This window comes from Nicotiana sylvestris, chromosome 11 (genome assembly GCF_000393655.2).
Source record: "Nicotiana sylvestris chromosome 11, ASM39365v2, whole genome shotgun sequence".
Lineage (NCBI taxonomy): Eukaryota > Viridiplantae > Streptophyta > Magnoliopsida > Solanales > Solanaceae > Nicotiana > Nicotiana sylvestris.
This window is the reverse complement of record NC_091067.1, coordinates 72,664,478-72,682,063: the sequence shown is the minus strand read 5'-3', so window position 1 is coordinate 72,682,063 and position 17,586 is coordinate 72,664,478. Positions and strand designations below refer to the sequence as shown.

General features: G+C 35.3%; 1 protein-coding gene across 1 annotated transcript; it reads right to left on the bottom strand.

Annotated features, from left to right (window-relative positions):
- Nucleotides 1-14,411: 14,411 nt before the first annotated feature.
- LOC138881163 (uncharacterized) lies at nucleotides 14,412-15,191 on the bottom strand. The gene has a single exon (XM_070161369.1). The coding sequence runs from the start codon at nucleotides 15,189-15,191 to the stop codon at nucleotides 14,412-14,414; it is 780 nt and encodes a 259-aa protein (XP_070017470.1).
- Nucleotides 15,192-17,586: the final 2,395 nt, after the last annotated feature.

Here is a 17,586-nt window from a genome sequence, read left to right as displayed (position 1 = left end):
TTTCAATCAAAGAAATACTTGAGAAATCAATTAATAGCATAATTGACCATAGAAGAAGGTTAGAAAATATTTTGTGAGGTAAGAATCAGTAGATATATCATGCGGAATCAGTGAAGGATCAATTACAAAGATTGAGGTATTCAAAAATAGAAGATAATACTGATTTAGCACCACTTTATAAGAACAAACACATGGTATTCAAAACCAGAACCCTAAGAGGTCGAGTAGGACAAGAATCATATATATAAAATTAGGGATTCATGTATAGCATAGTCTAAATTAGTAAGATAAAAATGATACCGGTAGGAGAAGTGAAGAATCAGAACATTGGTGAACAAAATAGGGCAAAATCACACAATAGGCAGGGAAAACCACAACTAGGAACCCTAAAAAGCAAACGTAGGGAAAAAATCACAGAATCATAGATACATACAGATTAACTGAACATGTTATTAAAGAAAACTCAAAAACCCAAAATTGGAATTAATTAGGGTTTTCAACATAAGCGAGTTGAAAAGGGAGTAAAATCATAGAATCAGACGAAATATGCAAGGGATAGAGGTTTAAACATAAAGAATCGGTTTAAACGAAGTGTAGAAGAAGTTCCAAAAACCCTAGTTTGAGAAGAAGGTAAAATAATACTTGAAATCGATGATTTTTGTAAAAGAGATTCAAGAACAGTGTAAAACACCAAAAAAACAAACTCAAATTATTTAAAAATCGTATAGATATATGAGTTGTAAACAAAAATTAGGTTTTCAGAAAAAACCCAAGTAGAAATAGAAGAACTTGTTTAGAAACCCAAAGATCGCAATAAATACAGTGTGCTTTTTCTCGAAATCACATCGGAGTAGCCATGAACAGCGAGATAGCAAACCCTAGAAACAAGCCGGCATGGCCCAGGCCCTTGAAGGTCTCAGAGAAGATGAGCATGGCAATTGAGGAGCCATTGGAGGCTTAGGAGTTGATGGTTGGTCACCTGAGAAAACCGGAGAAGGAGGTGACAGTTGAAGGGAGCTAGGGTTAAGTTGGGCGGTTGAGAGAAGAGAGGATACAAAGACGACAGTATTTGGAAATGAGGTAGGGTTAGGGTGTAGTTAGAATTAAAAAAAGGAAAGGAATTATGAGGTCCGTTGATCTTTTAGTTCAACGGCTAGGATTTAGCGGGTTTTGGGTTGGGTAGGCGGATTTAGGACTTGGGTCGGGTGTTTTAATTTGAAATTGGGCTGGGGTTGAGGTTCGATTTGGGCTACAATTGAAAGCCAATCTAGGTATATTGTAAATAGCCACTTTCCCCCTATGTAAATTATAATAAATAATATATACTTTCTGGAAAATAATTTTATGTACCAAAATGATTTAAAAGGTATTTAACATTTTAAAAATATAGGAGACCAATTTTATGCATATAAAATGTAATTATACATTAAATGGGCTAATATTACAATTATATGCAATTTAGCTTGAAAAATATCAAATACAATTACAAAAATGCATAAAAAATATATTAACCATACTTTGTCATAAATATAGAAATTAAATGAATTAATCACCATAACAATAATTTGGGGAATAATGATGGCCCTCTTCACAGCTGCCCCTCTTTACCCGGGAAGGATGAAAGAGTTTTCTGGTAAAGAAATGATGGCCAAATTTGACCGGATGAGATGTTTTGAAAGAAAGAGGCCGGACTTCGGTCTTCGAGTTTCCTACATATCTCTGGTCTTACAGGAATTAAGCCATGTGTAGTTCTGGATTAATCTACAGAGTATGCCGATGAAGTTACTGCAAGAAAGGACACGCGATGCCGAAGCAGTTACAGTGAGCGGTTAAGCTCGGGACGGTTGGAGGGAACTGGAGCAAGATCTCTCCTGCTAGGACAGCGGTTGCTTACTGGTTACCTGCAGATAAAGATGCTACAAACGTTTAGTTGCGAAAATTTAAACATGATGCAAATTTCATTTGGACCATGAAGGTTGTCTTTGGACGGTTAAAGATGACGTCCTTGGACCATGACGTCCTGGGCCATGAATTGTTTAGTGAGGGATTCACAAGCCATGAAATGATGTTCTCGGGCCATGACAAATGGTGCCTCCGAACCATGACGCCTTTGAATAATGATATGCAAATTTGAGGGGTCCTCAAGCCATGGCATAGTGTCTTCCGAATATGAGGATAATGCCTATTAGACTATGACGCCTTCGGATAGATTGGCGATATTTTAGCCCATGATATGCAATAGTCATGATGTTATCAAGACAATGATTAGTCTTGTGAAATGGAGGACATAGCTTAGCCCGATTGGAAAGCAAATAGATAGTAAAATAGAGCAATATCTGTGCAAAAAGGGACAGTGCTTAGTCCCATACGAACGTGGAGGCAAGGATTAGCCTCATGCAGGTATGGAATCAAGGATTAGCCTCATGTAGATAGAGAGTCAAGGATTAGACTCATGCAGATAAGGAGTCAATGATTTGACCCGTGCAAGTAGGGAGCTAAGGATTAGACTCATGCAAGTAGGGATGCAAAGATTAGCCTCATGCCAATGGGGAAGCAAGGACTAGCCTCATGCAAATGTGGAGTCAGGGTCTAGACTCATGCAAGTGGGGAGTCAAGGATTAGACTCATGCAGATAAGGAGTCAAGGATTAGACTCATGCAAGTATGGAAACAGGGATTATCTTATGCAAATGTGGAGGCAGGGACTAGGCTCACAGAGTCAAGGATTAGACTCATACAAGTATGGAGGCAAGGATTAGCCTCACACAAATGTGGAGTCATAGATTAGACTCATGCAAACAGGGAGGCAGGGATTAGCCTCATGCAAGTATGGGGAGGCAGGGATTAGCCTCATGGATTCAAGTATTAGCCTCATGAAAATAGGGAGGCTAGGATTAGCCTCATGCAAACAGGGAGTCAAGGATTAGACTCATGCAAATATGGAGTCAGGAATTAGACTCATGCAAATATAGAGGAATGGATTAGCCTCATGCAAGTATGGGGAGGCAGGGATTAGCCTCATGCAAGTATGAGGAGGCAGGGATTAGGCTCATAGAGTTAAGAATTAGACTCATGCAGATAGGGTGTCAAGGATTAGCCTCATGCAAATTGGAAGGCAGAGATTAGCCTCATGCAGTGGGGAGGCAGGGATTAGCCTCATGCAAATAGGGAATAGTAGGTAAGGGTAGTGTATTTCTTAGATGGAGATGTATTCGATGTCTGATAGCCTGATTGATAGAGAATTATCTTTGTGTATACATGTTTTGTGAATGCTATCTTTACGCCGAATGTACCTGCATTCAAAGAAAAATTGTAAGTTTGGTGAAGGGAGGTTGGTTCTTGCTTCGTATGCTGGCCTTGTTCTGCTTCGTTCTGAAAGCCTTTCAAGTTCCCCTGGGTGACACCTGACTATTATGGAAGTAGAGATTTCGAAAATATGGAATATTAGAAAAATATAGTTGTTTTAGAAACGTATTAATAAATCAAGTAATTTTGATGAACTAGGACTATGACATGTCTCAAAGACATTGCAATTCTCTTATGGAATTTCGAGGGTCCTCCTCAAACTTCTGCCCCAGTTTGATAGATGATCCTTCGACTGTTTGCGGATAATAGGCCTTACTGAACCTTCTTCAAAATTTTGAGAATCCTTCTCAAAATATTTCCCCAGTTTCTTAACTGATTACTGACTGTCTGACGCATGTTGGCATTGGCCGGACTTGCTCTGAAATTTTGATGACCCTCCTCAAAATTCTGCCCCAGTTTCTGATCTTGGGGAAAATGAAGTTTTTACAATAATATGACCGAACCCATAAGGCTTTCTACGTATCCCCACTTAAACGGGACTCAGGTCAAGCGTAGTTCAATTACATCAAATGAGGAAATGTAAAGTATCTAAGCATAGTATCTCTTGACTGCATTTGAATTGATCGGCTTTGGCCAGACTTCTCCTTCCATTTTTGCAAGTATGAGTTCTCCTCCTATCAGTACTCTGTGAACCATATATGGACCTTTCCAGTTGGGAGAGAATTTCCCACTGGCTTCATGTTGATGCGGGAAGGTCTTTTTCAGCACCAACTAACCCGGTGCAAATTGCCTTGGTTTGACTCTTTTGTTGAAAGATTTGGATATTCTATTTTGATAAAGTTGGCCGTGACATACTGCTTTCATTCTCTTTCCATCGATAAGGGCCAATTGTTCATAGAGACTTCTTATCCACTTCGCATCGCGGAGTTCAGCTTCCTGTATGACTCTTAAAGAAGGAATCTCCACCTCAGCTAGGATGACAGCCTCGGTACCATAAACCAACATGTAGGGAGTTTCTCCGGTTGATGTGCGAACTGTAGTTTCGTATCCCAAAAAAGCAAAGGGTAACTTCTCATGCCACTATTTGTGGTTCTCTACCATTTTCCTTAGTATCTTCTTGATGTTTTTGTTGGCAGCTTCTACGGCTCCATTCATCTGAGTGTACTTGACATATCGGCATGTACTTGACAATGAAAGCATTTGCGGACATACTGAATGAAATCCATCTCCATGGTCATCCAAAAGTAACCTGCCCTGAGTATCTTCTTTGCCAAGACGAAACCATTCATGTGTGGACCACAGGTCCCGGCATGCACATCCTCAAGTAGCTTAGAAGCTTCCTTCGCGTTGACACATCTTAGCAATCCCAGATTAGGGTTTCTTCTATACAGGTGTCCTTTACCGTGGAAGAAGTAATAGGACAATCTCCATGAGCGTGGTTTGCATGCTTCGGGTATTCTCCTTTTGATAAGTACTCCTTGATATCATGGAACCAAGTCTTTCCATCGGCTTCTTCCTTGACATAGGCATAATATGCCGGCTGATTATGGATCCTTACTAGAATGGGATCAATGTAGTTCTTGTCTGAATGTTGTATCATAGATGACAAACTGGCCAATGCGTCAGAAAACTCATTCTAAACTCTGGGCACATGTCGAAATTCTATCTTTGCAACCATCTTTCTCAATTCCTGCACATGGTGGAAATATGGCAATATCTTGGAATTCTTGGTGGCCCACTCTCCTTGTACCTGGGGCACAAGAAAATCTGAATCACCGATTACCAACAGCTCCTGAATGTTCATGTTGACTACCATGTTGAGCCCTAGTATGCAGGCATCATATTCTGCCATGTTGTTGGTGCAGAGAAATCTGAGTTTAGCAGATACCGGATAATGCTGACCCGTTTCTGATACCAAAACTACTCCAATGCCTACTCCTGTAAAATTTACAGCTCCGTCAAAGAACATCCTCCCATTTTCATATTCTTCGATAATGTATTCTCCTATGAATGATGTTTCTTCATCAGGAAAATACGTTTTCAAGGGTTCGTATCCTCCTCCCACCGGATTTTCAGCAAGGTGATTTACCAATGCTTGTCCTTTGATCACATAATAGACATGTGACCCGCAAATTGGACCGCAAAAATGGTCCCAAAATCTGGACAAGTTGTCTGGGTATGCAACAGAAATGTGGTTCGCATACCTGTTTTGCGGTCGCATAGTGCACCACAAAACTGCCCTTCACAAAAATTCCAAGGGGATTATGCGATGACTATGTGGCCCACATATTGATTATGCGATCGCTTAATTGGCCGCATAGTTGGACTCAAATAAACCAACACACTAACTGGCTCTGCCAATTTGAGGGGTCATGTGTTTAATACTGAGATGTATACCTCTTGATACATATATCCATGGTTTCTATATTTCTCAGATTTATATCTTTTCTGTGTGTTTAATACTGAGATGTATACCTGTTGATACATATATCCATGGTTTCTATATTTCTCAGATTTATTTCTTTTCTGTGTTGATAACTTTCAAGTTTATCTTCATAGAATTCAATTTCATTTTCTATAGTTAATAAAGCTTTATTACGTAATCTATTATATCTAATTATGTCTTTGCAGGTTTTAATATTGTGTTTAACACAATCTATTTTTCTATTTATGTTACTGAGGGTTTTAAGAAGTTTCCATTTCTGGGTGTTATAGAATCTTATATAATGAAAAGTGTTATGTTTCATTTATAAACAGATTTTATTAACTTGATATGTGATCATTAATCTGAATATAAATCTAGTTCATATAGATCTAATATATCTATTTCTTGTGATACAATTAGTTCTGTAAATGCTTGTTCCATTACATATATTATTTCAAAAGTAACTAAAATATCATAAATTTTTCTTTTAACATCGTTATTAAGTCTGTTAAAGATATATAATATAAGTATTTTGTACTCAATATTTTCTTCTAATAAATACGTGTGGTTGTGGTTGTTCATTCAGATTTACTATTTATCCTTATCATGTATTTACTAAACATATTCCCTCTAACCTCTTTGTTTATCATAGAGTTTATCATATTTTAATAAGTTATACTGAACAATCTTTTCTGGTCACTACCATGTTTTTCATGCTTCAATCATTTACCCTAACAGCGCCTCAACTCTGTGTACTCCCCTAAACGGCTTCCTTGCCTACTGGTTTCCACTTTAGGATGGCATAGTCTGGGCTTAACTACTCTCAGCATTATTAGACAGGCAAACTTTCTCAAGATGTTCTTTATAACAGTACTATAACATGATAAACAATTATGATATTCAAGAGATTATAAGGAATATAAGAGTTTAGTTAAACATGATTATGAATAAACTTACCTGGTTTTGTAACTCGTTTGAATGCTCCATAGCTTTCAGAAGTTTGTATATAATCAGATATTTTATTGAGAGAAGATAAGAGAGAGAAGGTGTCTGAGGCTGTCCTCCCTTCCTCTGATTTACAAAATATATAGAAAATTTAAACGACTCCTACTGTTCATGAACGACCTTTACTGTTCATGAATGTGACTCGTACTATTTACTTTACGACTTTTTTACATGACTCTTACTATTCATGAACGACCTTTACTGTTCATGAATGTGACTAGTACTATTTACTTTACGACTTTTTTACATGACTCTTACTATTCATGAACGACCTTTACTGTTCATGAATGTGACTAGTACTATTTACTTTACATTATGTGTTTCCAGTAGCTGTCTTCTTCTTTTGTCTTCTTGTTGATACCTTCATTCTAGTTGGACTTCTGGTACATAGTTATCATCTCCGTTGCACTTTGAACATATGTGGTCTGGATATTTGTGTCCTACTAGTTTGCAGTATCTTGTTAATAACTCGTTTGAAATAAATTCTTTTTTCAATGCTCTGGTAGTTGGTTGCATTTCTGGCTTTAATAATGATAAAATCCATTTCTGGACTTCATCCATATCTCCTTGTCGTAGTTCCTTTGAGTTGGCATATATCATTAACTGGTCTCTGGAATAGTAGCTCCAGATAGCATTTCCTTGTAGATAATTGTTAGCTAGTTCTTGAATAATAGTTGCTATACCAATTATTCTTTTATTGGCATAGAAACTTGGTATCTCCATTTTCTGTATCTCCGGTTGTTTCTCTATCTCTTCCGGTATTATCATATCTCGTGTTAGTCCTATCTTTATCACCTGTATTATGGGTTTTATTTCGTCATATAGTATTTCCGCTGGTGCTGTATAGAATTTGATGAAGAATAGGTTGCCTTTTGTAATTCTCTTGAAGGTGACAAATGCTTTGTATAGCTCTGGTATTCCAATTATTTCTTCTCCGTCGTGGGTATATACTGTGCTAAGTAGTCCGTAGTTGTAACATGTCTTTACTAGGTTTGCTTTTGTTTTTGGCTGGGCTATAAGCCTATTATATCCCTGTAGTTTTTGGGTTACATAATCCTGTGTTGGATCTGTAGTAGTAGTTGATCTAGGGTTTAGGTTCAAGAATGTCTGAATTTTATATATATTCTCAATATATGTTTGAGTAATATGGTTATATACCTTTTTGTTGTGGTGTAGGCTATTGGCATAGGTTGTAGTTTGTGGGGCTATAACTATTGCTTCTCTTGGCTTTTTTGATGTAAATGGCTTATCAAATACGTTGTTTAGGTTTACATTGATATGTGGCTTTTTGTTAACTTGTTTGCTTGTACCTGCAGCTGTATATAAAGCAACTGTGTTATGGGTTTTTTGGAGTTTCCCAACGTCTCCTTCTAACTCTGGAAGTTTAGAGTCTTCCGATTGACCTAGTTCCGCATTTTTATAGTCATGCTGCTGACTTAGCTTGCTTTCCTCTAGCTGTTGTAATCTTTTTCCCATACCATCCATCTGTAAAGATAGAGTAGTAAGGATTGTAAATATGTCTTTTGATTCTTGGCTTTCATCTGTTTGGGTACCTTTGTCTTGATAGGTAGTCTGCAATAACATTCTTGTCAGTTCGTATTACTTCAATTGTAAATGTAAAATTTTGTATATTCAATACAAGTCTCCTTATTTCCTTTGTAGTTACTGAATCCTGTACTTTCCGTGTTATCCACCATTTTACTTGTGTATTATCTGTTCTTACTATAAATTTGTTATAAACAATATATGGCTCAAATGTTAACAAACATTTATATAATCCAAATAGTTCTTTCCTATTTATCTCCCATTTTAATTGTGGTTCCGTGTATGATCCGGAATAATATCTACAATGGTGTTCAATTTTTTCATTATCATATTTATATTTTAGAACTCCTCCGTAGCTGTGATCACTAGAATCAGTTTCTACAATATATGTAAACTGTTTCTTTTCATCTGGAAAATATAGTTTTGGTAATTTTTTACACATATTTTTTATCTTCTGTATATGTATTTTATCTTTTTCGTCAAAATGATATTCTATATCCTTTTTTAATTTTTTCTGTAATGGTTTTAAGTTTTCTGCTAATTTAGGAATATATTCTCTTACTTGGTTAACCAATCCTAAAAATGATTGTAATTTCTTTTTTGTATCAAGTGTTTCATTTAAATTAATTATTTTTTGTACTATATGGGTTTGCATTTTTATTCCGTTTTTATCTATTTGTATACCTAAAAATTCTATTTGATTTTTCATTACTTCTGCTTTCTTTTTACTTAAACTTATTCCTGATATTTCTACAATGTGTATGAATTTTTCTAGTAGTTTTATATGTTCGTTCTCTGTTCTAGAATATAGCAATATATCATCTATATATATTATACAATTTTCTAATTGGTTGAAGTAATTATCCATAAAATGTTGATACCTACCTGGTGCATTTTTATATCCAAAAGGTAATACGTTCCATTCGTAAAATCCTTGTGGTACTGTGAATGTTGTTAACTTTTTAGATTCATCTTCTAGTTTTAAATGGTAAAATCCCGATTTACAGTCAAACTTACTAAAATAGTTATATCCTTGTATTTGTCTGATTTTTAGTATTTTATTTGGTATCGGATAATTATATGTTTTTGTTTTTGCATTTAAGTTTCTATAATCTATAACCATACGACTTTTTCCTCGTTTTTGCTCAGTATGTTTATTTACTATAAATGCCGGGCTAGTATGTTTACTATTACTTTCTTGTATGTACTTATTGTCTAATAATTCCTTTATATGCATTTTAAATTCTGTTAAATCATTAAAATTGTATTTTAAAGGTTTTTGTGTTATTATGCTACTTTCATCTATTAGTTCAATCTTTATTTTTGTTTTATGTTTTTCCCATCCTCGGAGTGGATTATCATTATATAGTAATTCTAATTTATCTTGTAGTAATTTTATTTTATTTATTGAGAAAATGATTATTTCTATATTATGGTTGCTTTGTATTACATTTTCTAATTTTTGGGTAATCTTTTCACTTCCTTTAATCCAGGGTGTTGTTTTTCTTACTTTATTATTTACTCTTTTTGCTCCTAATTTTTGTTTACACGGGGTAGTAAACCACCAATGTGTTTTTGTTATAATATGTGGGTATAATTTATCTAAAAATGGCATTCCTAATAATATATCTTTATTTGTGAATTCGTAACTATATATTTCTTCTATGGTTAATATTTTATCCCATATTTGTATTTTTATATTTCTTGCTTTATATGTTATCATACTTCCTTCATTATTAAATCCTGTTACTACTATGGGGGTTTTTAGCTTTTCCCATTTACTTTCTGGTAAACAATTATGTCTACACATGTTAGCTTCTGCTCCTGTATCCATCATAGGTGTATAATATCTATTATAATATCCTTCTACTATTATTTTGGCAAGTATATATATTTTTGGCATTATATTAATGTTCTTTTTATTATTATTTTCTTGTTTTCATAACTTATTGTTAATTGCCTATCTTCTAATTTATATGGTTTGACTTTTTCTAACCATTTTATTCCTAGTGTAATGTTTTTATCGCCTTGATATATTTTAAAATTTATTAATATTGGTATTCCTCCAATAATTAATTCTTTTTCAGTTGTTTCTTCGTTTTTTCTTAACGCTTTTGGTAGTTCTGAATTTTGCTGTTCTATTGTTACTATCTCTTGTTCTGGTATCAATTCTCTTATAACATAATTCTCTTCCTGTCCTGTATTTATTAGTATTAAATATTTTCTTTGGTCCATTATTCCTGTTATATAATAATGGTGTGGGTTTATTTCTTCTATTTTTTGTTCTATTAATTTTTGTGGAGTGGTATAATTTATTCTTCTTGATGTACTTATTCTTGATGACGTTTCTGGCATTTCATTATTTATTCGTTTTGATGTGCTTAATCTTTCTTTTACTATTTCTAAATCTTCATCCATGTCCATTTCCGTATAACTGTAATCATTGTTGTCTATAACTGATACTATTCTTTCGAATGGATTTTCTATTTTTATTTTATTTATTTTATTTTTAGCTGTTATCTTATGTTTTGTTGTTAAGACATATAGATTTTTACATCTTGCTGTGAATATTTTACTTCCTGGTGCTAATTCTATTCCAGACATTTTCCAGTATAGTACTAATGATTTATCTATATTTTTATCATCTACTGCTACTGAATAGTTAGCACTTATTATAAATTTAAATTTTTGGTATATTAAGTTACCTCTTACGGCACTTATTATACTCTTTTCTATAGGTTGTACAATTCTATCATCTGCCAAGTATATTTCTATAGGGGTATCTATTCCTTCCCTAAAACATGCTTTTATTAGGATCTCCGTTCCTCCTAAGTGTACATATTTTATTGGATTTTTTGCTTTTATATCTTGTATTTCTTTATTTAGTAGTCTTTTATTTAAAATTGGTATTTGTGCTTTACCTTTGATGTATTTACAATCTATTATATGTTCTCTTTGGCTTACTACATAGTATTCTTCTTTCTGTCTTTTAAACCAATTCTTTATTGTTGGTACTTCTAATATTTTGTCTATGCTTAGATCCAATTCTTTTCCTTTTATTTGTTCAAATATATTAGCGTCAAATATTATTTTTTGTTCTGAAGATTGTTCATCTTGGTGTTCTTCTTGTTGTATAATTTGTATATCTTTTTCAGTCATAATTTTCTTCATCTGATTCTTCTATATCCTTGTTTATTTCCTTTTCATTTTCAGAGAACTCGTTTTCTGATATCTCATATATGCTGTCTTCACTGCTTAATTCATAATCTACATATTCTACTTGTGTATATTTATCATTATCTATCAATATTTCGGTAATTTGTTTCTTCTTTGGGTTTTTTGGTAATTTACAATCTTTGGCTAAGTGTCCTAGCTTTCCACAATTATAGCAAGTACATTCTGTTAGTTTTTTCTTTTTCCTATATGGTTTTTTATGTTTATAATTTTTTACATAATATCTTCCTCTTGGTTTCCTATATTTATATTTTGAATATTTTGATTTAAATTTCTTTTTCTTTCCTTCTTTTTTGTAATATTTATCTGTGCAGCCAAATTGGGGTGCTATTCTACTTTTGCAACATGCCAAATTTTTTACTAATATTTTTTCCATTTTCATGTTTTCTTTATATTTTTCACATAATTCTATAAACCAGTTTTGTAGAAATTTTATCCTTACTCCTAATGTATCTGCTAGTCCTGCTTCGTTCCAATTTTTTATTATTTTTGAGCTGAAGGGTTCTGGTAATTTTGTAAAATATAATTTTCTTATCTCTTTACTTTCATCCGGACTATATGTTCCTTTATAATAATAGTCTCTAAATGCACAAGTATATTCATCTATATAACACATATTACATATTGCTAATTTTGTCATTAAATTCCTATTTGTAATTTTTTCTTTATTTTGTTCTTCTACTTCTGTTGTCATACTACTAAATTCATTTCTTATTGCTATTTCATATTTATTTAATATATCTGTAACTGTTGTTGTAGTTGTACCGTCAAGTTTTTTATTACTCCTTAATGTGTCTAAGCTTTCACTTGATAAATTTTGTAACCATAATTTTACAGTTCCTATTAATGTTCTTTCTATATATCCTGGTGTTTCCGCTATTGCTATTTTATTATCTATTAGTTGTTTTGAGATATATCCTATCCATAATTGTATTGTTTTATTTATATCTGCTACACAATCTAGATCTAAAAAATTATATTGTTCAGTTATCTGTCTTGGTGCCCATTTCTTATTTAACCTTTTATCCCATAATGTTTTGTTTCTGTCATATGCATCATAACTTACTCTGTAATAGGTTGGGTTTAATTGTTTTGGATTTTTTATTCCTGATATGCTTGGTTTATCTTCGTTCATATCTCCTGTATTTATTTCTGGGTTTATTTTTATCTTTTCTGTTTTTTCTATAAGTTCTGTGTATGTTTCACTTGTTTCTGAATAGTTTTCTCCTAGTTCTGTGTCTTTATCACTTTGGTCATTTATTTCGTTTATACTTATTTTTGATGGACTCTCCTGTACTTCTTCTAACTGTAATTTGAACTTTTCTATCTCATTTGTTAGTTTTAGTTCTTGTTCTTCTTCTTTACGTTTTTCCTTTTCTTTTAGTTTATTTGCATACATCTGTTTTAGCATCTCTAATTCTTTTTCTAATTCTGTTATTTTAGTGTTTTTTACTTCCTCTTTCTGTTGTATTTTTTCTTTAGCTTGCTGTTGTATTTCTTTAATCTCTCGTTTTCTATCTATTTCTTCGTTTTCTTTTGTTATTCTAACCATGACGGTTAAACTATCCTCTAGTTTTACAGTTTCTTTTTCTAACATTAAGTTTAGGTTATTTCCTATTTTTTTTATCTTCTTCCTAAGTTGGAAAATATTATTGTTATTTTTAATCCTTCTGGATTCTCATATGTTTTCTCTTCTAGTGCGAATTCTTCTTTATTCATCTTTTATCTTTTAGATAACAAACATATTTATATTCTGTTTTAGATATTATATCGATTAATTTAGACAGCCTAGCTTTGTTTATTTTTGTGATACTTAAGTATTCATATTCTATGTATAGTTTCTTTAGTTTCTTTCTAATTTTCTGCGATTTCTTAGTTATTTTAATTGTTTCACTGTTTTGCGGGTTTGTACTATTAATGTCAGTGTTATTTTTCATGATTTGCTTCTTAATATAAATGTTTATTTTCCATAGCTCTGATACCAATTTGAGGGGTCATGTGTTTAATACTGAGATGTATACCTGTTGATACATATATCCATGGTTTTTTTTATTATTATTTTTTTTTTCTTTTTTTTACATACTTTTTATTATTGAATCTTTATATTTATCTTAGCAATTAATTAATATGTGTTCATCTTCATCTATTTCTCTGTTTTTCTCTTCAAGTATGAGTAGCTAGACCCATTAGCTAGGGTTGTGGCTCAACCCTAGTGCGGGTAATTGATGGGTGTTGCAATTTAGGGCTGGATTGACTATGGGTGTTTGATATTTGAGTCAATTTCATGGTTTAATTACTAAATTAGTGGTTGCAAACACTAGTTTGTGCTAAGTTAACTTGGGCTTTTCTTGAGAAAGAGAGCGTAAGTCTCCGAAATTGATCCAACAAGGAATTGGGATGGACTTAAGAGAATTGATAGTCCCAATTAAAGGGTTAAACCTCGAGAGAGTAATACCCGACTTGAACCTTAGTTGCTTGAGCAAATATGCATACTCAATTGGTCTTGAGAAAGTCAATTGGGCAAAATCATTCTTTCTACCGAGAGGTGTGAGAATGGATAATATCGAGCAACGGTTATAACATATTCCCCAATCATGTCAATCGTGTCTTAGACAGAATTACCCATCAATTGGCCACCTAGGTGAAAGTCACTACCCTAGTGCCTTTTAGAATATTTGAACAACTTGTAGCATTTTACTCTTAGCTTTTCTAGTTGCAATTATAATTTATAGTTTTATAATAGTAGAATTATAAAAGAAAACCCAAAAATGAATAGAAGTGCAATTTGGAAGCAATACGCAATCCCAACCTAAATAGACACTCAACTCCCTTTCTAGCTCTATATGGAAATCGATCCCGACCCAAAATCGGGTAAAAGGTATTGCGACCCTGTCTCGCTACTTTTTAGTGGTGCAAAGTAGGCTGCGATCAGCCCCACGGTGACACACTCGGTCGGATGAAATCCTTTCTAGAAAATCCTTCAGTTGTTCATTTAGCTCTTTCAATTCTGTCGGTGCCATTCTATAAGGTGGAATTGATATAGGTTGTGTGTCTGGCATCACATCGATCCCAAAATCGACCTCCTTGTCTGGTAGGATCCCAGGGAGTTCATCTGGAAAGACATCCGGAAATCTATTCACTACTAGTACAGACTCAAGGCTAGGTGCCTCAACATCGGTGTCCGTAACCCGAACTAAATGATAGATACACCATTTCTTGATCATCTTCGTCGCCTTAAGGTAAGAAATAAGCCGACCTTTAGTCACTACATTATCTCCCTTCCATTCAACAACGGGCTCATTAGGAAATTCAAGCCCCATGGTTCTAGTATGACAATCAAGATTGGCAAAGCATGAATAAAGCCAATCCATTCCCATTATTACATAAAAATCGACCATCCCTAATTCAATAAGATCGGCCGTGGTATTTCTACCCTGCACCATAACAACACAACCTCTATAAACTCGAGTAGTTGTAATTGACTCACCAACTGGAGTAGATACCGAAAATGGCTCATGAAGCTGATCCGGTTCTATCCCGAATTCCATAGCAACAAAAGGTGTAACATAGGAAAAGGTGGAACCAGGGTCAATAAGTGCATATATATCATGAGATTGGACAGTCAGAATACCTATAACAACATCTGGAGAAGCCTCTATGGTCTGGCGACCACTCATAGCATAGAATTGACTGGGTCCTCCAAAACTTTGCGCACCACCTCTAGCTGCACCACGCCTTGCGGGTGCTGGGGCACGTCAAGCTGGATAAGGGGCTGAAGATATAGCAGCTGCTGGACTGGATGACTATGTTGTGCCCTACCCACTCCCTGGTGGGATACACGACAATGCCTCTAAATATGACCCCTCATCCCACATCCATAACATACGGGTAACTCCAAATAGCAAACCCTTGAGTGCATCTTCCTCCACTTGGGGAACGAGGACCTCTGCTGCTGCTGGGACCTCCCTCCTGACCGACCTCGCTGATAGGATCCCCTGTTGCCCTGATTGGGCCTAAAACGACTCCAATGCTACTAGTTGGGCCCTTCTAGTGGTGCACTGGCTGAAGATTGTGCAACAAAATGGGACGGCCCTGATGATGCTCCCCTCAAAGCTAATCTTCCCCACCTAATGACTCTCCCATATTTCTCGTAGATCGAGCCTTACTGTTACCCTCTCTCTCCATTCTGTTCTTCAATTTACAATTCTCTGTGGCTTGAGCAAATACTACCATCTTTCCACAATTCATATCAGAATTCAACGCAGCCATAAAAGCCTCATTAATAGTCAAAGGATTAAGGCCATGAACAAACCGGCTCACTTTGGCCTCAATTGTGGGAAACATATGAATGGCATACTTGGACACGCGAGCAAACTCCATGTGTTACTCCCACACACTCCTGCTACCTTGATTCAGATTTTCAAACTTTGTTGCATGGGTTGCCCTTGTCTCAGCAGGCACGAAATGATCTATAAAGGCATCGACAAACTCGCTCCACCTTGCTGGAGGGTTCCCCTCCTCACGGAAATCTTCCCATAACTCAAACCATGAATAGGCCACCCGTTTCAGACGATAGGTAGCCAACTCTACTCTCTCAGTCTTAGTTGCACGCATAACCTTGAGGGTTTTATGCATCTCATCAATAAAATCCTAGGGGTCTTCTTTTGGATTGGCACCCATAAACACTGGAGGGTCTACCCGAAGAAATCTATTTACTCTGGAACTCGTGGAATCCCCTTGTTGGCTAGAAAAACTGGGTGCAACATTCGACCTCTGGGCCTGAGAGGCCACTAGCTGGGTTAACATCTGAATAGCTCCCCTAATATCCCTATAGAAATACCAGAACCGAAAGCTGGGGCTGGAGGCGGAGCAGGAGTATCAATGGGAGGGATAGTGGTACCCTCCGCAGGTGTAGGAACTGGGGTAGTCTGCTCTGGAATAGAAGAACCAGGCAGGGTGATAGCAGGGCGACTACCCTCACCCGCAGTATCAAGCAGTGATTCATCAGCCACTCCTGAGGTGGCATTGGCCTCTTGGCCAATTCTTTCTTTCTTCTTAAGTGTCATTTACTGAAAGATAGAACAATACACTAATTAGAGAGGGAACAGTTTCACCACACGATCCAGAATATCAAAGAAGGGTGTTAGTCCTAAATGCCCAAGTAGCCTCCAACTTATAGATGTGTTGGACTACACACCGATAAGAAGAACTCTACTAGACACGGCTCCGATATATCCTAGGACACTTCAAAACCTTAGGCTCTGATTCCAAGTTTGCATGCCCCAACCTCGGGAGGCGCGACCGGCGCTCAAATGAGTGAACCCAACTGAACTAGCCTTATCGAACACTTTCTACCCACCTTGATATGATTAAGGAAACCATGCTTTCATTTATTAATAATAGGAAAGATTGCACATTCAACATTGTTAGTTCATTTTACATCACAACCTTAAACCGTAGTTAAGTTCCCAAGATTTTATACAATTTCACTTTATAGAAACAAGAGTTAGAATTACAACATAGTTCATAGACTCATCCAACACCCGTACATAACCCACACATACGTCTACGGAGCCTTTAAAGATACAAAAGACAATGATGACAACGCCGGCAACAAGGCCCCGGCTATACCTCAAAAGTGGATCTCTATATCAAAAGATGTACAACATAGCCCCTTGAAGGAGAAAGGGGCTCACCAAGACTTTGAGAAGATGGCACTCCACTACATGCGATCGGCACTATCCGTAATGGAGCCACCTACATTCATTTAAAAATATAGCGCCCCCGGCAAAAGGGACATTAGTACCATGGAATAGTACTAGTATGTATAACAAACACCATCTAGTTAGAAAGAACTTTTATACAAGAATAAGGAAATTACAAGTATAACTCAAACACTTTAAATGATCACAACATTATCAAATAAAAGAATCATACAATTTTCACATCAATTTTCTTTAGCTTTTAGTTTTGGGGCATTTTATATTGTTCATCATTGTCCACAATAGCACCACTATCTTGAGCGGAGTCCGATCCCGACCTGATCAACTAGGTTTCCTCATTTGAGACATA